Below are 26,531 nucleotides of genomic sequence, written 5' to 3' on the forward strand. Positions count from 1 at the left end.
CTCCTAGTCTCGTATCCACATATCTCCGTCTTCCCACACTTCCCTTTTTGCCACCTCACACCGACTCACCCACATTCCTGTCCTTCTTGTCTTTATGTAAAACTCATCGCAGAGGACATGAGTGCAAGAAGGTTCTCGAGGGAAACAGCCGAGATATGCTTTTAGCGAGGTATTTGTTCATGCACTTCTACTCTGCCCCAGGCCACTTCTTCATCACCAAGGCGATCCATTCTGCCTTAGACTCCATTCTCTCGGTCACTCCCTACGATTTCGCCTCACTCTTCTACTCTGCCTTCCGTAACACAGTCCGCAAGCGTCGGGGCACATATACCTGTACTTGTGGGCCCCACCTCACCTTCTTACTTCACCAGTGGAAGTCCAACCCTCCTTCCATTGTCACAGGTTGCCTCCCATCATCATCTCTCTCCCCTCCTGTCACCCCCTGTTCAATCTCTTTCACTGTCACTTCCAGTGTCCCTTCCCCTGGAATTGCCTCCTCTCCTCTTTCGACCAGGAGGACACCTCAGTGAGCGCCACCTGATGAAGTCTGCGCTGGAGCTTCTTCAGTATATTCGGTTACCTGTGCTACAGGTTTGCCATCAGTGACATGTCTCGTATCTCCATCACTCACTTCGCCAGTGCCCGTGCCCGGACTTGCATCTCCATTAGTCACACTTGTCCAGGCTTCTCCAGGGATCTCCAAACTTTCAGTGGGAGGGATTGCACCAGGTACACCCCCCGTTGTACCAGATACGACGACTGTTGTACCAGATACGACTGTTGTACCAGTGACTTCCTCGAAAGGTGTATTGTTACGAAGGACTGCAGTTGTTTCATCTTCCCTCCCTACCACTTTCACCGATGCACTCATCACCACAGTTCAGGCGACCTCTGACCATGTGTTGGACCAAGTGTTGGACCTGAATCTTAGCCTGGGCCCTGACTCCCACGGGCTTTCTCAGAAGATGTCATCCCAGGGAGTGCTTCACATTTCGGCCTCCCCACCACGACCACCATAGGGCAGGGGCAGAGACAGGAGCAAAGACCGGAGTGGGAGCCCCTCCCAAGGAGATCCTCCATCGGCCACTTCAGCATCATAGGAGGTATTTGAGGGAGGGATTTTGCCCCAATCTGTGGATTGCCCACCCCTTCATGAGAATGATATGTTCACAGCTTACATAGCTGCTTCATCAGGCCCACCTCTTTCAAATATCTCCCTGGTGGAAAAACACAATGAAGATTACAGCCAACTACTATTTGTCCTTCACAAGAAACGCTCACCAGTATGTGGGGAAGAGGAGAATCTCAATCAAATCTTCACCATTCCCTTGCAGGAATGCCTCGCTCAGAACAAAAAGATCTCTAGGGCCCCGCCATGTTTTGTGCACTTAGACAAATTGGCACCTACAGGAAACCTGTCAACCGAGGAAGAGGGAGCTCTCCCTGACATGTTTGAGGAATTGGGGGACGTGATTAATTTGGCAGACAGGATGAATTACAACGATAGGTATGCGTGGATGAAAGGTCCCTCCATCTTGCTCAGCGTATCATGGATGACACTTCATGCAGCTTGGGACAGCGGTCTTCAATTCCACAGGTTATGCTCATAAGCTCCTCTCTCAACAGCAACATTTGAAGTTAGAATTCGAGAGAGCACAGCAGGCAGCCCAGCAGCGCACCACAGAAGTGACACTTCGACAACAGGAGGAAAGGTGGCAGAAAGAGAAGGACTCAGCAATACATGAGCGTGACATCGCTTGGAACATTCAGCAGGCTGCCCTTGAGGATCGCCTCCACAATCACAAGCAAGAATGGGAAGCAGAAATGACAACACTACGCAGCCAACATGCAGCAGCTCTAGAAACTTTGCAAAGCCAGCATGTCACAGAGGTGACCAGATTTCACCAGGAGATTACACAGTTAAAGGAGTCGTCGTCTTCCTCCGAGATTGCCAAGGAAAAATCAGAATCCAGAGTGGCTGAATTGGAAAAGAAGCATTCATCCATGGAGGAAGAATTCACAGATCTTCGGACTCAGTTGGCCACCCTCTAGACTTCCCAGTCCACCTTGCAAGGGCAAAAAGATCATTACTACCGGCGATACCACCGATATAAAGCCAAGTATGAAAATCTGAGAAATGTGATGGACACGCTTGAGTGTGAGGAGGAAGCACCCCATCCACAGATACATATGACTGAGCCAGAGCAAAAGGATGAGCAAAAGGCCACAGAGCAAAATACGAAGGCGGAAGAGGAGAAGGCAGAGGAACAGGCTGCTGATTACCACCCTCAGTAATCTCATACAAGGGTTTGATACATGGGTGTTTGGGTTTTTTTTTGCACTGTTAGATTTTTGCCAAGCTGCTTGGCCCTCACTGTAAATATCAGTGTTTTACCTCAAGATGTACTCAGTTTTTTTTGCAATTTTCCATGCTGTCCCTTATCATGCAGCAGTTTATTTTTCATGTTTCAACTTAATACAAATCTTAGATTACTCCCACGGCCAACCACATGGTTTGTACCATTTCCTTTTCCTACTCCATCACCATATCAATGGTTTGTAAGTTCTTTTTTTTTTTTCTTTGACGGATTCGTCCTCCATTTCTATTCACTGGGACGGTGAATGATAGTGGCGGGGGAAACTGTTACCTTACCACACGACGACCACCTGTCGACAAGCGTTGACCACATGACGACATCTGTTGACCACATGTTGACCATGTGTCAACACAAGTCAGCCACGCGATCACACAGGTTCATCCAGGAGTACTATCCAAGGGACCCATGTATCGACGCATGTCAACCACAGAGATTAGCATGATTAGGATGATTAGCATGATTAGGATGGAGAGTTTACACATGGAGAATTTACACCATCCTAATCATGTGTCGACCTCCTTACAGGGTCAGTGCAGCCCAGCAAGAGGAAATTATGAACCAGGTCAAGGACCTGCTGGAGAAGGGGCTGATTCAGCCCAGCTCTTCACCTTACTGCTCACCCGTGCTCTTGGTCCAAAAGAAGGATGGATCCTGGCGGATGTGCATTGACTATAGAGCCCTCTATAAGATTACCATTAAGAACAGATTCCCTATACCTCGGATAGATGATATTTTGGATAGGTTACAGGGGTCTGGAATGTTCAGCCGCATTGATCTGAAGAGTGGTAGATCAGAATTCAGCCAGAGGATGTTCACAAAACAGCATATCGTACCACATTTGGTTTGTACGAGTTTCTTGTCATGCCATTTGGGTTAACTAATGCACCTGCCACCTTCAACAGAATGATGGACAGGATTTTTAGAGAGCACCGAACCTTTGTTGGCACTTTCTTTGATGATATCATCATTTTCTCTCAGGATGAGGCTGAACATAGGAAGCACCTGGCAATTGTTCTCGAGGAGCTACGGAAGCATAAGCTGCTTGTCAATGCCAAGAAAAGTGAATTCTTCATGCATGAGATCCATTTTCTCGGGCACATTGTTTCCAAGGATGGAGTTAGGATGGACCCTGCCAAGGTATCAGGAATTGGCCACACTTGAAGAACATCCATGAAGTACGTAGCTTTCTGGGCTTGTGCTCGTACTACAGGAGGATCATTCGGTATTTTGCAGAGATTGCATCTCCTTTACATGCCTTATAGAAGAAAGGGGTCACTTTCAGATGGGGTCCCAAAGAGATTGCAGCTTTTGACCTACTGAAGGAGCGATCCTGTGATTATTTTGCCAGATCTTCGCAAACCCTTCGCTGTCCAAGCAGATGCATGTGGGAACAGCGTAGGAGGGGTACTTATGAAGGATGGAAGAGTCGTGGCATACGAGAGTAGAGTGCTCCAGGATGCTGAAATGAATTTTGGCATCTTTGAGAAAGACATGTTGGCTGTCATACATGCTCTTTCGACCTGGAAGCATTATCTTTTGGGTGCTGATTTTCATGTTCAGACCGATCATCAATCACTGCGGTACTTTCTCACTCAGAGAAAGTTGTCTAAGAAGCATATGAGGTGGGCAAATTTTCTTTCTATGTTTCATTTTCAGATTGTGCATGTGCCTGGGAAGAAGAATGTTGTTGCAGATGCACTGTCACGCAAGCCCACTCTAGATGCAGTGTCTATTAAGCCACAAGTTTCAGCAGTGACCATTGCATATCATGATGAGCTTGATGCCATGAAGGATCAATATGCCAATGATGCTGATTTTTCACGGATTTATGATCAGTTGGTTGATGGACGGAGGCACAAGCACTATACTCTCAAAGATGGATTTATGATGATACATGGCAGATTGTGTGTCACGAAACAGTTGAGGCCCAAAGTGTTGACAGAGAGTCATGCTCCACCCTATGCAGGACACAGAGGCATTGATGCCACCATCAAAGCTGTGGAGCACTATTTCTTTTGGCCATCATTGAGGAAAGATGTCGAGGCATATGTCAGGACATGCATCACCTGCCAAAAGGTGAAATATGACAGGCAGAAGCCGGCTGGATTGTTGTAGCCTCTACCTATTCCCGATCGACCTTGGTAGAGCATTGCCATGGACTTTATCTTTGATCTTCCTCGTACACCATCTGGACATGATGGGATATGGACCATTATTTGCAGATTCAGCAAGCAGGCCCACTTCATTCCCGTCAGAAAGAAAATTACAGCAGACCAGATGGCGAGACTCTTTATGTCTCATGTGTTTGAACATCACGGGATGCCTCAATCAATTGTCAGTGATAGAGACCTACGGATGTCTTTTCTGGAGAGGTATCTTTGAGAATATGGGTACCACGCTGAATTTCTCATCCTCTTTCCATCCTGAATTTGATGGGCAGTCCAAAGAAGCCAATTCCACTGCCCTTGATCTTCTCAAATGCTATGTTTCGGATCGGCAATCGAAATGGGAGTAATTTTTGCCACTTGTTGAGTTCGTGTACAACAACATTGTACACTCATCCACGGGGAAAGCCCCCTTTGAAATTGTGGCAGAAGAACAGAAGGTACCTCCCATTCTGCATACGAAAGAGAAGATTTTTGAAGAGGACAAATTTGTGGAAAGTTTGGATGTTGCTTACCAAAAGGTCAAAACAGCCCTCCAGAAAAGCCAAGAGAAGCACAAACGGGCAGCCAATAAGCATCGCCGCGAGTTTCTCTTGAAAGAGGGCGATTGGGTGCTGCAGCATTTTCAAAAAGCATGACTCGGGATGATGAAAGGCAAGACGAAAGTGTATACAAAGCTGGAGATGCGGTATTATGGTCCTTTTTAGATTTTTGAACGCATTAATGATGTAGCTTACAGGCTGAAGCTACCTGCCACTTGGACCATACACAATTCCTTTCATGTGAGTTTATTGAAGCCTTTCCAGGGTGATGTGCCTGTTGACCTGCTACATGAGGATCAACCCGAGGTGGAAGAGTTGGATGAAATCTTGGTTCCGGAACAGATTTTGGCACATATGGAAAGAAAAGTGAAAGGTAGAGTTTCCCGTCGCTACCTGGTGAAGTTCAGGAATTATCCTGCACTGAATGCGAGGTGGATGGAGGAGGGTGACATGGCAGACTCACCTCAAATTTTGCAGCTCTACCTCAACGCGTTTTCAACTTGCGCCAACTACGGTACAGGCTCCTACAAGTTCAGCAGAGCAGAGATTTGGAGCATTGCCTGGTGCTCAAGAGGAGGGTAGCACCTCCCCTTCCTTGATTCAGACTGCTCATATATCTGGAGATCGCTTCGTGGCACCGATTGTCTCACCCGAGATGCTGCTTGCTGACAGTATTTTTGCCGTGAGGTCTCCATGATGGGTGTTCGCGACACTCGACATAGAGGATGCATTGATGTATGGATGGACTCTCGAGCTCTCCTAGCCCATATTATCATTGCAGGTTGTATCTTACAGATGATGTATATTCTGGTATGGGCTATTTCTGCCTATTTGTACTTTTTCAGCAGCAACCTAGGTAGTTTGTTGTTTTAAGAGGAGGGTATGTCACAAGGACGTGAAAAGTGATGTAAAGTATCTTTGTAACTCAACCTACGCTTAACCCAAGGTTAACCATGGTTAAGTGTTGTAATGGTTTGGCTGTGAGGGATTGGCTAGAGGAAGTGCACACTTCCTAGAAGTTCCTAAGGGCAAAGTCTAGGTGCACCACTAGGTCCATGGTTAAGTGTTGTAATGGTTTGGCCGTGAGGGACTAGCTAGAGGAAGTGCACACTTCCTAGAAGTTCCTAAGGGCAAAGTCTAGGTGCACCACTAGGTCCTAGCGGCAAGGCAAAGGCTTTAAAAGAGGGGTCTAAAAGTTGGGCCCAAGGACAACCAACGTGGTCCTTGGTATGGGGGTTAGGACTTTAATGAAGGGGCAAATGGGAAGGAGGAGATGCCATTTGTCATGCATGTGTATGCATGCCCTTCCCCCACCTTCCATCTCTCTCCCCTCACTCTCCCAGAGGTGTTGGGACGTTTTCAATTGTTCTTGTGCAGTTTTTGAGCTGTTTGAGCTGTTTCAAGCCTGTTTTCAGCCGTTTTAAGCCGTTTTAACTCTGTTTTGACTAATTCAAGACTAGTACGCACTTCTAGGAAGTGCTAGAAGTCATTTCTAAACTTTCTGAAAATTTTCATACGGGCTGTACGACGTCTGTACGGCTGTGTTCAGCTGCCTCCAGCAGGTGCCCTGGGTTGTCTTTTGCTGTGCTGGACCTTTGTGCATATGTTTTTGGCTGCGTGGTGGTTTCTGGAGCTGTTTTGGACCAATGCAGGCTGCAGGAGGAACTTTCCCTGCTGCTTTTGGCAGCTTCTCTTAGGAGGACTCAGGCACAGATCCTGATGCAATCATTTCGGGGACCCCGAACCATCTTTCCTCTACAGCTCTTTCTTGTTCACCCTCCGCTTTCTACCTTCATTTCTCTCTTCTCCTGATTGCTAGAAGACACTTGCACCCTGCGGTGAGCCTGGACAGAGGATAGGTGCCAGGAAGGAGCTCGCCCCTCTGCCACAGACAGCGGGAGTTGGTTCCAGGTTCAGTTTTTTCCTTGTTCTTTCTTGCTTTGCAGCTTTTTGCAGTGCATGCGTGTTGTGTGCAGTCCTTTCAGTACTCCAACAGGTTCTAGGAAGCACCCAAACGCAAAGGTGATCCTGTGGAAGGCCTAAGGACAGTGTGGATGCATATGATAGCCTTGAGGCTGCCTTGAGCTCAGTTTGCCAGTGGTTTGGATGCCTGAATGCCTCTAAGTTGTGTCAGATTAGAAGTGAATGCCTGAGTATGCCTTGCCAGTGGGAATTCTAGTGGTGCACTGGGATTAGATGCCTTGAAGACAAGTAGAGGATTTGCAGAGAGGAACAGTGCAAGGTTGAACCCTTGTTGTAAAGCATTTTCATTCAGAAGCATTAAATAAATACCGTAAGGGGCGCCAAGGCATTTGGGGCCAGTGGGTGCACTGTGTACTATTTTCATTGAGCAGTGGCATTCTAGCCTCACCTTTGTTGTTGTTGAATCTTGTTTCTAAGTTGTGCTAAGTGATTTAAGTGACACAAGCTTGCATTATGGCTATTTATGAAGTTTATGACTGAGTAGAAGAAGATCACTGCCCTTTTGTTTATCGAAGGCCGGTTTCAATGATTCTAGCCACCCGACACACCGCCCTCTTTATTACGGTGTGCTATTCCCCCCAAGGCACATCATCTTGCGCCACGACAGATGGTCATAGCCGCTATGAGATGATCTATGAAGACATAGTGGAGTTTTCCCAACAGGGAGAGGTACTCCTCCTTGGTAATTTCAAAGCGCGTACGGGGAATAGACGAGTGGAGCTGCTTGATTTTGAGTCAGATCCCCTGCGGGTGCCAAAGGTAGACCCAGCAAAGCTCGGTATAGAGAGACACTCAGAGGATGCATCACATGTGACAAGGTATGGGAGACATTTATTAAATATGGGAGCAATACATGACTTGATCATATATAATGGTCTACAGTAATGGCTGAGATTTGGAGGACTTACATGTTTCCCACACTAAGGGGACAGCAGCATAGTGGACTATTTGATGGGCTCCCCGACCTTAGTGACACAAGTACATGACTTCACCCCTCTTGGCACCGATCGCTCATACCTGTCATTTAGCATCTTGAATATATTGCTAGATATGGTACCGAGATCCACCTACTCCCACCCATGTTCGAGTGCATTTCGATCATGCTCTTGATGCAATTTATAAGAGCCACCTGTCTTGCGGGCTAGCAACTCCCTTGAGAGATAATGCATACCTCGCTCTTGCCTTAGATGCACTGATAGCACTGATCCATGATGCTGCCACTAGATCATTCCCCACGACTAGATCTATAGTTCGCTCCCCAGCTCGGAAGATGCCACAGAATCCTTTTGATATGATGACGAGGGCCGGGAGATGAGATCCTACCTCATACGGGAGCAGGCCTTGGGGACACTTGATGAGGTCTGAGGCACAACGGATTTCATGACGCTTAACGCGCGGCGTAAGAGGTGTGCTTTCCTCACATAGGATGGATGAGGTGATCCGATCATTTCACAGAGGTGACCCCACTTTTGCATGGGGGCTCTTAAGTGAGGGGAAGCCACCTATACCCATTACATATCCAGAGGTATATGCGACATCCCTCTACAATGTCCTGTCTCAGACACCACCCAAAATGTTCGCTCTTCCCTGGCCCACCACCTGCATCCTATTGACCCCACAGAACATGAGAGGTGCACTACGTCGGCTCCACAATCGGAGAGTCCAGGACCATGAGGGCCTACGGACTGAGCACTTTGCACATGGACAAGAGGTCTTGGCCCCAATCTTTGCACATGTTCAATCATGTGGTATGTCATGGTTTCCCTTTTTCTTGGAGTACTACTACCATCGTACCGATACACAAAGCAGAGATCCCATGGACACGGGGAATACCGCATTCTCATGATTGGTCACACGTTGGCCAAGATCTACGGGTCAGTACTTGAGAGAGAGATCAGCTCCTACATAGAGATGCATGGACAGCGAGCATTGGGGTAGGCTCGATTTAGGACACAGGATTCCACTCTAGATGATATCTTCACTCTCCAGGCAATCATTGAGAAGGAACAATCGCGATCCCAAAAAGTCTACACCTATTTTGTAGACTTTACAAAGGCCTTCGATACCATCCGACAAGCTCATATGATCAAACGGTATGTCATGGTTTCCCTTTTGCTTGGAGTACCACTACCATCGTACCGATACACAAAGCAGAGATCCCATGGACATTGGGACAAGATCTACGGGTCAGTACTTGAGAGAGAGATCAGCTCCTACACAGAGACGCATGGACAGCGAGCATTGGGGCAGGCTGGCTTTAGGAGACATGATTCCACTCTGGATCACACTTGAGGAGGCACAATCGTGATCCCAAAAAGTCGAAGCCTATTTTGTAGACTTTCGGAAGGCCTTCGATACCATCCAACGAGCTTGTATGATCAGACGACTACAAGAGATGCAGATCCTAGTTGTTATGATTTGGGGGGTGATGAGTCTGTCAGAGGGAGCGCGCATGCCCTTGGAGGCCTGTCAGATTGGGTCAAGAGTACGATAAGGTTGAAGTAGGGATGCCCCCTCTCACAAACTTTGTTTTGGCTATATAATGATGAGATCACAACATTCATTGACTGCCTGGGAGGCGAAGGATTGCGCCTGGCTGACCTATTGATAGAGATACTATCGTATGCAGATGACATAGTCCTCCTATCCTCCTTAGCACCTCCATGGATATCAGGCTTGGGCTCCAAGCCCAATTAGAGTATTGGGAGAAATGGGGAGGGTGCAGGACAGATTCAACTAAAGCAAAAACTCTGTTGGAAAGGAAATTTGCCAACACGTTTACAATTTTAAAAAATGGACATAAACGAACTCTCGTAAAGTGATGGAAACATTTTAAAAGTGAACATAAATAAAATTTCTCGCAAGGCAATGGAACAACCAAGCACAAGAGATGGTACAAGGCATGAAGTGAATTCATGAAATATTGGGGGGGATAGACATGTCAAGCCTGCTTACAAAGGATATTGCTAGCAAAACGCTTGAATGCAAAAAACAACATATGGCACAAACTGAAGGATCGGATGGCATTCTACTAAAGGGTAACCAGCCCAATTCTAGTTTACAGAAGGCAAGAGTTTTTCGACGAGTACACCTCTCTTTTCAAAAGGCTACCTCTTAGAGTGAAAATGGATAGATGGGAGAGAGTATCAAAAGAGGATAAAGTTTACAAATTATTCCTATCAAGAGTCACATGAAAACGCGTTTCGTTTTGTCGAAACGCGATGAAACGTTTTGTCTTCGAAACAGGACGAAACGCTGTTTCGCCCAAATCCTGAAATATTTTTTAAAACAATTTTTTTCCTTTTTTTCAATGATTCAATGTTCATATATCTAGATTCTAGAATACATATGCTTTTCAATCCTCAAAGATTGATTTATCTGAACTTGAAACTTGAGAATCAAGATTGAAAGCTTGAAATAAATTTGAAGAATGTGTTAGTGTTTTATAAATCCTTTTTGGGTGTCTTGACTTATATTCCTCTTTGTATGCTCTAAACTTGAGTATAACATATCTTAGTAGCCAATAGCCTTGAATATATATATTATCATTCCGAAACCTATCCGATTCATTTGACAACACGAAACGAAACCTTGCGAAACATCAAAACAGACGAAACGTTTCTTGTGACTATGTATAATAATAATTAGAGACATTGAGGATAAGAATGAGAATCTTTCACTTCTCATATCTTGGCCTTATTATCAAATCAAGTAGCAAATCAAGGAAAAACATAAATATAGAAACACCAAGGTTATGATCTTCAACACCTCCCGGCCAGCACTTCATCAACATAGCTTCACCTACAGAGGAGAGCAAGTGGAGATTATACAATCTTACACTTATCTACGGGCAATCTTTGCAAGGCTAGTCTTCACAATGACCCATGCACACAGGGCATGCCGAGCATGCAGCTCTGACTCAACTAGAGTGACAATGTTTTCAGGCGCATTTTCAGAACCCCTCGACGAAGGCTTGGCTATTTGACACATTCGTGAGGCCTACAGACATGTCCTTTTGGGGATGTGATCTGATAGTAATTGAGTGGCGATGCTTTAGAGATTACATGTGAATATAAGATCCAGGATGATTCGAAGCAAGTCCCCCACCAGATCATACAGGCAAAGTTTGCTATGACACCACTTGAGATTGATGCTATCTTCAAGGCAGTTACCTATCTCCATAGGGTCTAGGCCTTACCCAGAGAGAGGCTACCAAGAGTGGCACTAGAGTCATCTGTGCGACTGGCTGAGTGAAACCAGCCTCAAGACCAGCAAGAGGGCTGTAAAACTAACAAATAACCAGCCAATATACCTAGATGAATCCAAGAACATTCCCAAACTCATCCTCTAAACACACAACATAGTGCAGTTTCAATCTCATGATAGTCACTCACAAGGTTGAAAACCATAAACTCCATCATGCATAGCAGGGACTAGCTACTATGACATCCCCACTGACGTCATCAGCGCCCAACAGTGGGTGTAGACCATAGTATAAAAATATGCTCTCACACATACAAATCCACACACCCACACATACTTGAGCATCCATTTACACAAAGTCTTCGTACTAAGTTTCTGTCGGCACTCCGGAGGTGAACAAATAACCAGCCAACACTATTACATCATCAATTCAACAAATATACACCCAACAAAATGGGAGCTAGAGTGCTCCTACACCAAGACAAAGACACAGATTGGCCCCAAACCTTAGTGCCCCTTTTGGTATTTTTTAAATATTCAAAAGACCCGAAAAACAGGTTACACAAGGGTGGCAAATGCTCTTGCATTCAAAGCATTCCACTTTCCCATTATGCATCATTGCCCCATGCAAAACCTCTGCTACTCATTGGTCTTGCCAAGCATATTCCCATGCTGAACTCTCCTCTCTCTGAAGTCTGGCACCTCTGTCCCACAGTAAGCACGCAGCTCCAAAACTGTCCTTAGCAGCCACACAGTCCTCTACAGCTGCTCCCAGTGCCCACAAGGCCAATCTCTAAGCAGAGAAATAAAGTGCATATATATACACAACCAGCATCTAAGGCTACTCCTCACAACAGCTCCACAGTGCTCAACCAGCTCCCCAAATTAGCTTGCAATTAATGAGCATCCAACACTGTCCTGCAGGCTTGTACTGAGCCTTGAGCTGTTTCAGGCAATCCCACACTGGGACACACAATCCCCTTTTGTACCACTAGTGCCCTCTTGAGCATAAGTACAGGACCAATGATCAATCGTAGAGAAGCCACACTCATCTTGTCAACATCCCATGCAAAGCAGCCTGTAGGTTGACCATACCAAACAATGAGCTGTCTGTACAAAACTGTACGTCATCCATACACAGCAGAAGACTGCAACCGTACACAGGCTGTACGGGACTACGCCAGCGTTAATTACTGTCAAGGTACACACAGCCAGTAGCATCTTCTCTTACAACCGTGTAGCCCCTCAGCTCCTGTGCGTGCCCATGGCTTCTTCCAAAAGCTCCCCAAGCTCACGCCATCCCCCATACACCCATTGGCAGCCAAATCCTTCCAAAGAATTCCTTGCCACGTGGCAGCCCACACTTTGAATTGCCCCCAAGGTCGTTAATGTGGCCCTAAGCCCTATGGGGTCAAACCAATGACCAACTTAAAAGCTCATTTGCCCCTTGCCCCTTCTAGTGGAACCAAACCAATGGGCAGCTTGAGTCCTAAGGGTATTTCTCCCCCTCTTTGGACCTAATCACCAATTCACCCCCAAGGCATCAATCCCCAGGGGGAAATCTTACACACCCACATCCTGAGGCCCTACCCCTTAGCTTTCTAGGGTCCTTCCCACATGTAAGTGCAAAACTCACGCCCTTGTGGCACTGAGAGTGAAGCTCGCATGGCTTGGTATGCATGCATTTCTAAATGGTTTGACAGACATGGCATTCATATGGATGATCTCCCCCACTTCCAGTATATACCTAGATGAATCCAAGAACATTCCCAAACTCATCCTCTAAAACACAATATAATGTAGTTTCAATCTCATGATAGTCACTCACAAGGTTGAAAACCATAAACTCCATCATGCATAGCAGGGACTAGCTACTATGACATCCCCACTGATGTCTTCAGTGCCAACAGTGGGTGTAAACCATAGTATAAAAATATGCTCTCACACATACAAATCCACGTACCCACACATACTTGAGCATCCATTTATACAAAGTCTTCGTACTGAGTTTTTGTCGGCACTCCGGAGGTGAAGGGCAGACTCAGCCATGACGAACGCTAGCACTAAAAGAGAAGGCTAATCAAAAGGTAGTCCGAAATCTCTTCATTCAAGCTACAACTGCTTGTGAAGTCTAAACATTTTCATTTTAGTCTCTCCCCAACGAGCATATCTAAATCTAAATCTAGCTGATAGGACAACGCACCATTTAAGATAGAAAGAATTATCAAATACTAGCAGGCCGCAACTTGGACGAAAACTTCACAAGGTGAAATTTGCATGCCGCTAATACGGTAGAAGCATATACCTAGATGAATCCAGAAACATTCCCAAACTCATCCTCTAAAAACACAACATAGTGCAGTTTCAAGCTCATGATAGTCACTCACAAGGTTGAAAACCATAAACTCCATCATGCATAGCAGGGACTAGCTACTATGACATCCCCACTGACGTCATCAGCGCCCAACAGTGGGTGTAGACCATAGTATAAAAATATGCTCTCACACATACAAATCCACACACCCACACATACTTGAGCATCCATTTATAGCTTGGATGCTCCCGATCCTCTTGCCCCATGGGATGAGATCAACCGTATCATACGGTTAGACCTCCTCTAGCTTTGTACATCATGGACATGGGGAGGGGACCAGGAATTCCCCACCAGGACTAGATTCTATCGCGACCATTCCTTGAGTGTTAGAAATGACCCAATAGAGGGTACGCACAGCGGAAGACTTATAGTAATGCCCAGGAGCTCACACAGTGTACGTGTGGGGTGTGGAATCACAAACTTCTTTACTTAATGTGCACAAAATAGGTGTGCAGACTCATCAATAGACAATGAACCAGCCAGATATAGAAGACACAAAAACTTTTATATTTCCGTCCAAAACTATGGACACAATACAAAAGAGATAGATCTAGAGTCCCACCAATGGTGTGGTCCTCTGATCTAACCACAAGGTCCTTCTCCTATCTGCCGGCTATCTCTAGACTCGAGTCTGCGTGCTCCACCTCGAGCGTCTATAGACTTTCTGTCCAGAACGATCCTCTCCACCTTGCTGTCTGGAAACCAGCCTAGGTGGGCTACCACTCAAGCTCAGTCTGCAGCTGCTTCAGGGTCACCTTCACCTCCTGTGTATAGGCCCAAGGCTTGCCTTCTTGCTGCTCCTGTCTGCTGTCAGAGAGCTGCTCCAGAGAATGTGATCACAACACCTTGCTGCCCCAAAACTAGGGCCCTTTGGCCCACACTTCTAGGGCCTTTAGGCCCTCCAATCTAGGCAAGGGCCCTAGCCAGGCCCTTTTGGGCTGCTGCTAGGCTGCCCTTTGCTGCTGCTGGAGACCCTATTGCAGGCTGTACTCCTGTCCATAGCCTCTGCCATCTGCCCCGTATCTTTCTTCATGCAGGCACCTTCCTGCTGCAGCATCCTTGCCTCCTGCCAGGCCTTCACCAGCCCCGTACAGCCATGTATGCATACCATACCCTTCCGTACTGCTGCGTCGTCTGTCCTTGCTGGAAATCCCTGCGCAATCAGGCCGCTGCAGGTCCCTGATGTCCACGTGTCTGCCCTATACATCAAGAGCTCCACGACTTGCCAGGTACCCTTCTTGCTTTGTGTGAGGTGCTGCCCATGTGGCAGTCCCCCTCCCTTTCTCTTCTCTAGGCATCTTCTGCCCTAGGTCTCCCTCCACCACACTCTCCTCATTTGGGGGCTTACAGATGGGGAGGTGACCTTTCCAACACCCCCTCTCACCGACACATCCAGGCCCAATGCCAACACGTTGATGAAGATGCTCCATTAACTTTCTGGTCGTAGTCCTCTAGAACTTTTCGATGTCGAAATCTTTTCCTGGCTTTTCATCCAGTGGCTCCTGCTCCACCAGGTCCGCTTCCGCTTCTGCACACCATCTTGGTACATAGGTCCATCTTTGGTAGCACTTCCTGGCACCACCTCCTTCAGTCACGTTCCTGCCTTCGAATTCGAGCAATCCAGCCATCACGACCTTCCAGTTGTCCCCCTCATAATGAGTGAACAACCTGGAGTCTTCCAAGCACCATGCTCTGAGGGTCTGTTTCAACCCGTCCTTCTTTTGGCAAGGTCTGCAACAAAAGTACATCACCTGGACTGCGAACTTTAAACGCACCTGACTAAACCTGAGTCACCCTCCTTCTCGCAAGGGCACAATCCTCCAGTCGTGGAAGTCGATTCCCTAGAGCTTCTGAATCAGGGTCGCCCTTCAGCAAGGTCTCTGCCTTCAGGCTCCCACACGTGTGAGCCTCCTACTTGGGCTCTGATACCATGTTAGAAATGACCCAACATAGGGTACACACAGCGGAAGATTTATAGTAATGCCTAGGAGCTCACACAGTGTACGTGTGGGGTGTGGAATCACAAACTTCTTTACTTAATGTGCATGAAATATGTGTGTGGACTCATCAATAGACAAGAAAACCAGCTAGATATAGAAGACACCAAAACTTTTATATTTCCATCCAACACTATGGACACAATACAAAAGAGATAGATCCAGAGTCCCACCAATGGTGTGGTCCTCTAATCTAACCACAAGGTCCTTCTCCTATCTGCTGGCTATCTCTAGACTCGAGTCTGCGTGCTCCACCTCGAGCGTCTGTAAACTTTCCGTCCAGAACGATCCTCTCCACCTTGCTCTCTGGAAACCAGCCTAGGTGGGCTGCCACAAGCTCAGTCTGCAGCTCCTTCAGGGTCACCTTCACCTCCTGTGTATAGGCCCAAGGCTTGCCTTCTTGCTGCTCCTGTCTGCTGTCAGAGGGCTGATCCAGAGAATGTGATCACAACACCTTGCTGCCCTAGAAGACAGCCAAGGTCCAGCCTCTAGGAACTCAGTCTGCAGCTCACCTTCAACTCTCCTTCACCCCCAGTGTCAGGCCCAAGGGAGTGGTTCCTGGTTGCTCCTGTCTGCTCCTGCTTTTGCTGAACTGTTGGATAATAAATGAGGGCTGGAGGCCCTCCTTTTATAGGCCCAGGGGCCTGTCATAAAAACCGACCAGCCAGCTTCATACTGGCCGACCAGTCTGCTGCTGGTCCAGCCCTTTAAGGGCTCACAAAACTAGGGCCCTTTGGCCCACACTTCTAGGGCCTTTAGGCCCTCCAATCTAGGCAAGGGCCTAGCCCTATATAAGGGCCCTAGCCAGGCCCTTTTGGGCTGCTGCTAGGCTGCCCTTTGCTGCTGCTGGAGACCCTATTGCAAGCTGTACTCCTGCCCAAAGCCTCTGCCATCTGCCCCGTATCTTTCTTCATGTAGGTGCCTTCCAACTGCAGCATCCTTGCCTCCTGCCAGGCCTTCACCAGCCCCGTACAGCCATGTATGCATACCGTACCCTTCTGTACTGCTGCGCCGTCTATCCTTGCTGGAAATCCCTGCGCAATCAGGCTGCTGCAGGTCCCTGATGTCCACGTGTCTGCCTTGTACATCAGGAGCTCAAATGAGCAAACCAAGCTACAAGACCAAGTACACACATTGGGGGCTGAGCTACAACAAATGAAGGGCAAGCAAATAACATCAGATGGAGGCAGCAAAGTTATGGATGAGCTCAAAGCAGAAAATGCAGCTCTTAAGAAAGAGATGGAGGCCATGCAGACTACCATGAATGGTAAGCATGCTGAGTCCGCACAACAGCTCAACAAGGGGAAAGAAGTGATGCTTGAATGGACAGAAGTTGTTAAAAAGGGATCAGCAGCCCCCAAAAAAGAGTTCATTTCTAAGACACTAGAGGAAGAGAAAAGACGGACCGGTAAAGCAATGAATGTCCTAGTTAGAGGTTTCGCAGTGGGAGATACCCCAATGGCAGATGCTCAAGCCCAATTTGCCAAGCTGGGAGTCAACCTTACATGTGAGGCAGCTTGGAGGGTAGGGAAGACGGAGATACCAACAAGACCATTAGTGCTGAAACTCCGAACTGCAATCGATAGATCCAACCTGATGAGCATGCAAGCATGCCTGAAGGGGACCAAAATCTACTTGGATGCACTCACTTTGTCAGAGAGGGAAAAGTTTGATGATAAGGTAAGCTCTGTGCTTTTAGAAGGGAAAAGGACGCAGAAGCTTTATGAGTGAGCCTTTATGGCCCATGGCAAAGGCAATTGTTAGAAATGACAACAGAGGGTACCCACAGTGGAAGACTCATAGATAGAGCATTAAACCTTATCTAGCCCTGTGTAGGTATCCCTCCTAGAAACAGAAGAAATGCCAACATCAAACCACAAGCGAGCGCATGCACACAGGCACAAGTGGTTTACGTAAAAGGTCAAAACATTAGGAATGGCTGAATCCGAACCTGCACATCATTAAGCATTCCAAGATCAGAATCGCCTCCCACCACTAGCATCTTTCTTCCGATGACAGCTGCAGCATGCTGAAAAAAAGGATTTGTTTAAGTCATTTCCCAACACAGCAAGGTTTAAAAGAATCGACATTAATTTTGCAACAAATTTTGCATACTAAAGAAGGATAAGAGTTGAATGATGCTGAGCTTCAAATTTTCTAGATATTTATATACCCTCTACTTCTTTTGATAGCATAAGATAGTTAACGTGTTCAGCAGTAAGCTGAAGTAAACCAACTTTATCCAACTGCAAGCATGTATTGTAATAGCATACCTAAACCCACAAAGTTCTGAATTATTTTTCATTGATGACCACAAGATTATGAGTAAGCTACATATTGTAGATTTTACACAGACCAAAAGGCTTGTGCACTTGATGTAAATATAAAATTTCTATCTATAGAAAACTGTTTTTTGTGAATCATAGTTACTAGCTCAAAGAGGGATATGAAAAGCAACACATACATAGTATCGAGCTCGAGGCTTGTTCCCGGAAGGACGAACAGCACTCCAGTTCCGGTTGTCTTTGACAAAATCGAGTTTCCTATCACCACCAGAAACTCCGCTGCCATCTTCAACACCTTGCGAGCTGTCCGGTGACGGAGTAGTCTCTGAGCTCATGGCCTCTCCCTGCATTTAAAACAAGCACAAATTTGAGAATACAAAGGCAAACCTACACCAAATATATCGATCTCATTGAGTTTCATATAATACTGCACATTGAGTTTCAATTCTAGGGGGTTGGAATTTCTCAAAATCATGCTTTATGGAAGCTACATTTCCACTAACACTTTATTGGTTTACTTGAATTTGAATAGGCACAAATTGAAGTTAATTTAAAACAACAAAACTTCCAAATATCACACCTGGCATCCATAAAGAATTGGGGTTAGTCGGAGAACTAAGCCTAAGGAAATGGAATGCAGCAGGGGATCTAAACGAGGACTACCCCTAACAGGATTGAAAACCCTAATATCTTTCTTATTCTCAGTGAGACCTAAAAGAATAATATTTCAAAGTTTCAGTGTAACCAGATTTTACTATCCTAGTCTCTGATTCAGATCACGGGAGTAGCACCTTGATCTTCCACCCAGCCAAACTGCCAAAGCTTCCCAGCAAGAGAGAGAGAGAGCAATCTCTAAATCACGTAAATCATCAAATTCTCCACTTCTCTCACTAGCCTTGACAGACCCCAAATCCCTAGATAGATCTAGATGCCACATGTCATCCATATAGGGCCTTCCTAATGCAACATTTCACCCCTCTCTTGGGATGCATTTAATTCCTTGCCCCTAGGCACATTCTTTGCACTAGGCCCTTGGTCTCAGATCTATCTAGTCTGGTGCTATCAGCCCTCACCTAGGACCTTGACATTAATCCCTCCCGATCATTTACATAAAGCGCAAACACATATATTACAAAAATAGATCCTATAAGGGAAATGTCGACTGATTCTTCCGAGGTCATGCTACCTCGGCTAGAGCATAACATTCCTTCCCTCTTCAGACATCAGCGTCCTCGATGATAAAGTCTGGGAACACTCTCCGCAACTGATATACGGATTCCCAGGTAGCTTCGGATAGAGGCTGACCATGCCATGCAACCAACACCGTGGGTATCTTCCGATTTCGTATTTGCATTGTTCCTCGGTCCAGGATTCTTGTTGGTTTGCGCCTTGCAATATCCTCTATCTCCTGAAACAAAACCACACCTTCGATTAGTGAGTCACCAGTATGTAAAAATTTCTTTAAACGTGAAACATGAAAAACCGGGTGCACCTTACACCCCTGTGGCAACTCTAATTTATAGGCTACACTGCCTATTCTCTTTAGAATTAACCACGGCCCACAGTATCGAGGTGATAACTTAGCACACTCTCCTGAAGTCAACGACTTCGAGTGCGAAGGAATTCTGAGAAAAACTTTTTCTCCTTCTTCAAATACTCTTATAGACCGATTTTCATCCGCATACACCTTGGCTCTATCCATAGCCTGACGGATATTAGCTCTCGCAAGTGCTAGCATCTCCCGCATCTGAACTACAAAGTTCGCGGCACTAGGCACTTTCTGAGGTACTCCAACTATAGTTGGATTGGCTGGCCTATAACCATAGTTCAGCTCAAACGGACTGAACCCAGTAGATGAATGTTTCCTGTCATTGTAGGCAAACTCCAACAACGGCAACCACTTGTCCCATATATGTTGCCTCAATGACACATATGCCCTCAGCATATCCTCTAAAGTCTGGTTGACTCTCTCCGTCTGACCATCCGTCTCAGGATGATCCCCACTACTCATTCCCAACTCAGTCCTTAGTGTCTCAAATACCGCTGTCCAAAAGTGACCGGTAAACCTGACATCTCTGTCTGACACTATGGATCTAGGCAATCCATGCAGACGAAATATATGTCTAATAAACAAATCCGCTACTTGCGGGGCACTAACAGACTCTCTAGTCGGAATGAAGTGAGCCATCTTGGTTAGACGATCCACCACCACAAGGATAGAATTATACCCTCCTTGTGTTGCAGGTAGCCCTACAATAAAATCCATGGAAATGCTCTCCCACTTACCTAGTGGTATTTCCAAGGGCTGTAAAAGTCCGGGTGGCTTCACCCGTTCGGCCTTACTTACCTGACACGAGAAACACCGTGTCACATATTCATGAATATGCTTTTTCATCTTTGGCCAAAAGAAATCTCGCTTCACGAGATCATATGTCTTCTCGACTCCTGGATGTCCCGCACACGGGCTATCATGGCATTGTCGAATGACTCTCTGCCTGAGATCATTCTGACCAGGTACTACAACCTTGCCATTTCTAACTAGCATACCATCCCTTATGGTATATCTTGCATAAGTTTGGCCCTTTCTGGATGCCAGGTCATCCTTTTCATTTTCCCCGGGTTTTAACCCATGAGCCTTAGGCCATAAGCTCTGGACAAACTCGTCCACCTTCTGAGTTTCTCTGATCTCGGTCATTAGAGCACTCTCTAATACCGTGAAACTCAGGTTGTGCATAATGCGAGACAACGCATCAGCTATCTTATTGTCTTTTCCTCTTCGGTACCGAATCGTTAGATTAAACTCCTGCATGAGCTCTGCCCACCTAGCTTGGCGGCCCCTCAAGTCAGGTTGTTTACAAAAATGTTTCAGAGTATCATGATCTACATCCACATAAAACTCTGAACCATACAGGTAATGCCTCCATGTTTTCAAAGCATGGATAACAGCATACAACTCCAATTCATGAGTTGGCCAATTCCTTTGAGAGGGAGAAAGCTTCTTGCTTTCAAAGGCTACTGGCCTTCCCTCTTGAAGGAGGACTGCTCCTACCGCAATGCCACTTGCATCGGTTTCTAGGAACAACGGTTTCTGGGGATCAACTATCTTTAACACCGGTCCTGAGACCACAGCTTGTTTTATGGTGTTAAAACTTTCTTGTTGATTCTGTCCCCAAATAAAAGGTACTTTATCTGAGGTCAGATCAGTCAATGGCGATACTATTTCGGAATATCCTTTGATATGCCTTCTATAAAACTGGACAAATCCCAAGAATGATCGCAACGCGGTCAGACTCTGAGGGATTGGCCAAGTTAGTATCGCAGCCACTTTCTTCGGATCCATTTCTACCCCCTGTGGAGTAATTATGAACCCTAGATACTCAAGCCTAACCATACACAGTATAGTTTTCTTTTTATTCACATAAAGACTGGCTTTCCTCAAAGTACTGAACACTATCCTTAAGTGTTCACGATGCTCAGTAATACTTTTACTGAATATCAAGATATCGTCAATAAAATGTACTACGAACTTTCCGATATACGGACGTAGTAAATCGTTCATAAGCATGACGAAGGTCGCTGGAGCATTGGTAAGTCCGAAGGGCATTACCAAAAACTCATAATGACCAAACCTGCTCCTAAAAGCGGTTTTATGCACATCCTCGGCTCTAATCCGGATCTGATGATAGCCGCACTTAAGATCTATCTTGCTGAAAATCACGGCTCCATGTAATGCATCTAGCAAATCATCAATCCGAGCCATCGGATACCTGTGCTTAACAGTGATATTATTCAATGCTCTGTAATCTATACAGAGGCGAAACGTATCATCCTTTTTCCTCTTTAATATCACTGGCGAAGCAAAAGGTGAGAAACTTGGTTGAATCTGCCCCAACTTGAGGTATTCTTCCAGTTGCCTACGCACCTCCGCTTCTTCAGTAAAACTCATTCTATAGGGAGGTCTATTTACAGGTTCTGCCCCCGGGATCAGTTCAATCTTATGCTGAACTTTCCGCCCTGGAGGTAACCCATAAGGTAGTTCATCCCTAAAACATTCAGAGAACTCCTCTGTTATAAGATTAGCCAGCTTGGCCATCTCACCACTTTGCGTAACATCAGTGCTAGCTGAAGACTCATCTACCGACTCTATCGATGCTATGCAAAGGTATAAAAACTCTACTTGAGCCTTTCTGATTTCCATCACGGAAACCAACGGTCCCTGAGGTATATCTCTTTCACCTCGCAAGACATAAAGCACATCATTCATCTTGAATTGATATACGTGCTTTTTCCAATCAATGGCTGGATTCTTCCTAGAATGCCACGCCATTCCCAGGGCTATATCCGCATGAGCAAGCTTAGTCATTTCAAAATCAAGCTTCTCAGCATAGTCCTGAATCCGAAGCTCCAACTGGGTAACCCTTTAGTCCCATACTTCAGTTGAACTTCCATCAGCCATCCTGACTGTATACGCATAGTCAGATGGACTTGTCTTTAATTTCAGCCTCTTCACGAGCTTGGAGTTAATCACATTGTGAGTTGACGCTGAGTCAAACAACACAATGACATCATGATTGGCCACTTGCCCTTTCATTTTGATTAGCTCCGTATCATTGAAGGCTGTATACCCCGTTGCTGCGGGCTTAGATAGGATGTTATCAGGTGCACTCGTCACTAACTTAGTAACAGACACACAGAACAAACAAGGTACTAACCTCTGAGAAGATCCCGCTAGCTGAATCTGCATCTCTTCCGCTCTGGGACTTCCCTGCATCTCCACGTCGCACTCTGAGATCACCATCTCAGCCATCCGACGATCTTTATTACGTGGACAATCTCTCCACTGATGAGGTTGAAGGCAACCAAAGCATAAGCCTTCTCTCCTCGCTTTTTCCCTTTGTTCCGGGTTCAAGGGAGACTTAGACCAAGCCCGGGCTGCCATTGGAGTTACTTTTCTCTTCACTCCAATGGTGGTACTTGGTTTAGGAGTTTCAGCCGGTCTCGCCTGCTTGGCTTGACCACTCGGCTGCGAACCACTCCCTCTACTAGTCCACTTCTTCTTAAACCCAGATTTCTTCGGATACCCATACTGGGTTCCGACCTGTGCAAACCCACTTGGCTTGCTGCCCTTGGCATCCTCGTAGTTCAGGGCTATAGCTATTGCATCATCTAGCGTGTTCGCGTACTTAGCCCGAACTTCCATTTTTATTCGGTCATTCAATCCAAATATGAAATCTTTCACTTGGATTGATTGAGGCAGGGGTTCGTCAACCTTCATTACACTCTCTCGAAACTTATCAGTGTATTCTGCCACTGATAAATTTCTCTGACGCAGGTTCCTATATTGATCCCAAGCTCGGGATGCCTCGTCAGGAGGTAAGAAGTGTTTCTTGAACTCTCTTTTAAACCCCTCCCAGGTAGTGGATGCTATACCGTCTTTTTGTTGTTTAATCCACCACCGATCCGCAGCCTCACTAAACATATGGGTGGCCTCGCGGATCTTTTTGATGTCATTTCTGATCTCACAAATGGCGAACGCCTCGTCCCATTTGTGTAGCCAGGTCTCAATGACATCGGAGCTACGGTCGTTCATCCGACCAGAATACTTTTCCGGTCTGTAATTAGCAATATTTGGCACTTTAGCCTTCCTAGGCTCGACCGTATGGACACTAGACTCCGGTTCCATTGGAGCCTTTCCCTTCTCCTCTCGAGAAGGTCTGGCAGACATACTCTGTAGTACTCTCCTAAGTTCGGACTGCCCTGCATTGGCTTGTAACTGCTGTGCTAACAACTGTTGCAAGGCATCTTCCAGCAATGCAATCCTGCCAGATAACGTATGAGCTACTGGGCGCGATCCCTGCTGGGTCGGCCGGACTCCTGATTCACCAGGGTCCCTCCTGGAAGCTCCTTCTTCTGCTTCCATTTAGTTCAATAGGTGTTTTGTTTTGGGGTTTTTTTTTTTTTTTTTTTTTTTTAATAAAACACCCTTAGAACACTGTAATCACAAACTGACACTCTGAACACAATTCCCTATACTAGGGAATTCCTGCAATCCCACCTTCACACCGATCACGTATTTAATACAGGCATGTATCACATATGGCGCTTTTCCCTGTACTAGGGAAATTCCTGCAATCTAATTCTAACTGAAACACACAGGCATAAGCTGTTCAAGCATAATTTGTTCTTGCTACAGCATCAAATTTTATGCATACTTGTCACTTTTCACGCAAACGGAGCATCAGCAAACCAAATCAGGGAAAAAAACATAGAATTGACAGAAATGACAAAGAGCCTTCCTGGTCTATGAATTCTGATCGAAATTTGTCTGAAGGAACGAATCAAAGACTGGCACGGGTTGAGGTAGCCAGGTATCCCGAAGCCAATCGTCAGCCACCACGCTCCTTTGCTCTTCAAAGATCACCACGTCTCCGTTAAACCCACGAAGGGTGTCGTAATATGTGTCTGCGCTCCACGCCTGCACTACGCAACCAGACGCCGTCACATATCCTCGGGTGTCCGTCGTCACGGCACCCCTCTGGTTCGTAGGCCTGTCAATTAATTACTGGAACCGCAAGTCCTCTCGCAGGCTCTTCAACCCATAGTGCCTTTCAAGACCCCCGCCATAGCCAACGGGCTTCGCAGAAACTCCGAACGCTAAAGAAGCCTGTGCACGACCAGTCTGCGTTCCACTCAGAAATCTCACCGAAGACCTCCACGTTCCTGCGCCACCTACGAATACCAAATGGAACCAACTACCGTCCGTCGACGCAGTACCAACTAGCTTCGTTGAATCGCTGCAATCAGCTCATTCGTTCGTCGACCAGCCAGCCAATACGTTTCTTTCTTCCCTGACTAGCGTCGATTCGTCTCTCTCCTACCTTCCCAACCTTGGGCTCTGATATCAAATGTAACCAGATTTTACTATCCTAGTCTCTGATTCAGATCACGGGAGTAGCACCTTGATCTTCCACCCAGCCAAACTGCCAAAGCTTCCCAGCAAGAGAGAGAGAGAGAGCAATCTCTAAATCACGTAAATCATCAAATTCTCCACTTCTCTCACTAGCCTTGACAGACCCCAAATCCCTAGATAGATCTAGATGCCACATGTCATCCATATAGGGCCTTCCTAATGCAACATTTCACCCCTCTCTTGGGATGCATTTAATTCCTTGCCCCTAGGCACATTCTTTGCACTAGGCCCTTGGTCTCAGATCTATCTAGTCTGGTGCTATCAGCCCTCACCTAGGACCTTGACATTAATCCCTCCCGATCATTTACATAAAGCGCAAACGCATATATTACAAAAATAGATCCTATAAGGGAAATGTCGACTGATTCTTCCGAGGTCATGCTACCTCGGCTAGAGCGTAACATTCAGACAGAACCTTTCTGGAATTCCTATCAAAGATAAAAGCAGAATGAGAAATACAGTTGTTATAACTTCTCAAGAAAAACAGAGTTTAACAATAGAAATAAACTAGGTGCTCCAACATGAAGCCACAAGATGATCCAACAGCCAAAAAACACCCTGCAACAAAGAACAAAGTTAACCAGTAAATACTAATCTTCTTCATGACACATACCTCAGTACCTCCAAAATCCAACTATCTAAGAGTAGAAAATAAGGATTTGATCTCTATACACCTTGTAGAGCTATCCAATGAATCCCAAATGCCAAGACAGGTCACATTACATGAAATCTATGCTCCAGAGTCCAATCGCAGCAAGAGGATCAGCCCTTTAGCCTCCAAATCAAATTACAACCCAAGAAAATATTAAGGAAACTCTCTTTAGAGTTACCTGAAAAGAGTGAGGATGATAGAAGAAAAAAGTATTTAGCAGCCCTAAGCCCGAAAGTGAGGTATGAGGTTGAAAAGTTCAACCCAACCACCCTTAGAGACCTCACTAAATTGGCTGAAATAGCTGATAGGAAGTTGAATCCTCGTAAACCTTTCAATAAAGGAAAGGAGAAAGCTATTGTACAAAATGTTAACAGCCAAACACGTCCTAGATGATGAGAAGAAAAGTCTGCTTAAAGAAGGTAAATGTTAGAAATTACCCAACGGAGGGTACGCACAGCGGAAGACTGATTGTAATGCCAGGAGCTCACATAGTGTGATGTGGAGTGTGGAATCACAAACTTCTTAGCTTAATGTGCATAGATGTGCAAGCCAGTAAATAGACAATGCTCAGAGACAAATATAGAAGCAACACTTTATATTTCCGTCCGTCCACAAAGTAGGACAGGATACAATATCAAAAGGTTCTCCTACTAGATGTCAAGCACTTCTAGATCTTTGAGCCCGCGTGCTCCACCTTGAGCGTTTGTAGACTCTCTGTCCGGAGTGTTCTTCTCCACCTTACTGCATGTGCATCAGCCTAGGTGGGCAGCACCTTGCTAGCTCAGTCTGCAGCTCTCTATAGGTCTTCTTCACCTCATGGGAGTAGGTCCAAGAATGCCTTAACTGCTGCTCCTGTCTGCTGCAGGTTTGCTGCTCCTGAAGATGATGATCACAACACCTCGCTGCCCTAGAAGACAGCCAAGGTCCAGCCTCTAGGGAACTCTGTCTGCAGCACACCTTCCACTCTCCTTCACTCCTAGTG

General features: G+C 46.1%; 1 protein-coding gene across 1 annotated transcript in view; it reads right to left on the reverse strand.

Annotated features, from left to right (window-relative positions):
- Positions 1 to 26,531, reverse strand: part of LOC147901456 (Galactose oxidase/kelch repeat superfamily protein) — a 230,931-nt gene that overhangs the window by 191,063 nt on the left and 13,337 nt on the right. Inside the window, exons 2-3 of the mRNA XM_087374795.1 lie at positions 18,107 to 18,271; positions 17,594 to 17,671 (exon numbers count right to left, since the gene is read on the reverse strand). Coding sequence (XP_087230921.1) covers positions 17,594 to 17,671; positions 18,107 to 18,262 — 234 coding nt within the window. The 5' untranslated portion in view covers positions 18,263 to 18,271. The remainder of the gene's footprint in view (positions 1 to 17,593; positions 17,672 to 18,106; positions 18,272 to 26,531) is intronic.

Source organism: Dipteris shenzhenensis, chromosome 5, assembly GCF_047967505.1.
Source record: "Dipteris shenzhenensis isolate YYH24624 ecotype China chromosome 5, Dip_SZ_1.0, whole genome shotgun sequence".
NCBI lineage: Eukaryota > Viridiplantae > Streptophyta > Polypodiopsida > Gleicheniales > Dipteridaceae > Dipteris > Dipteris shenzhenensis.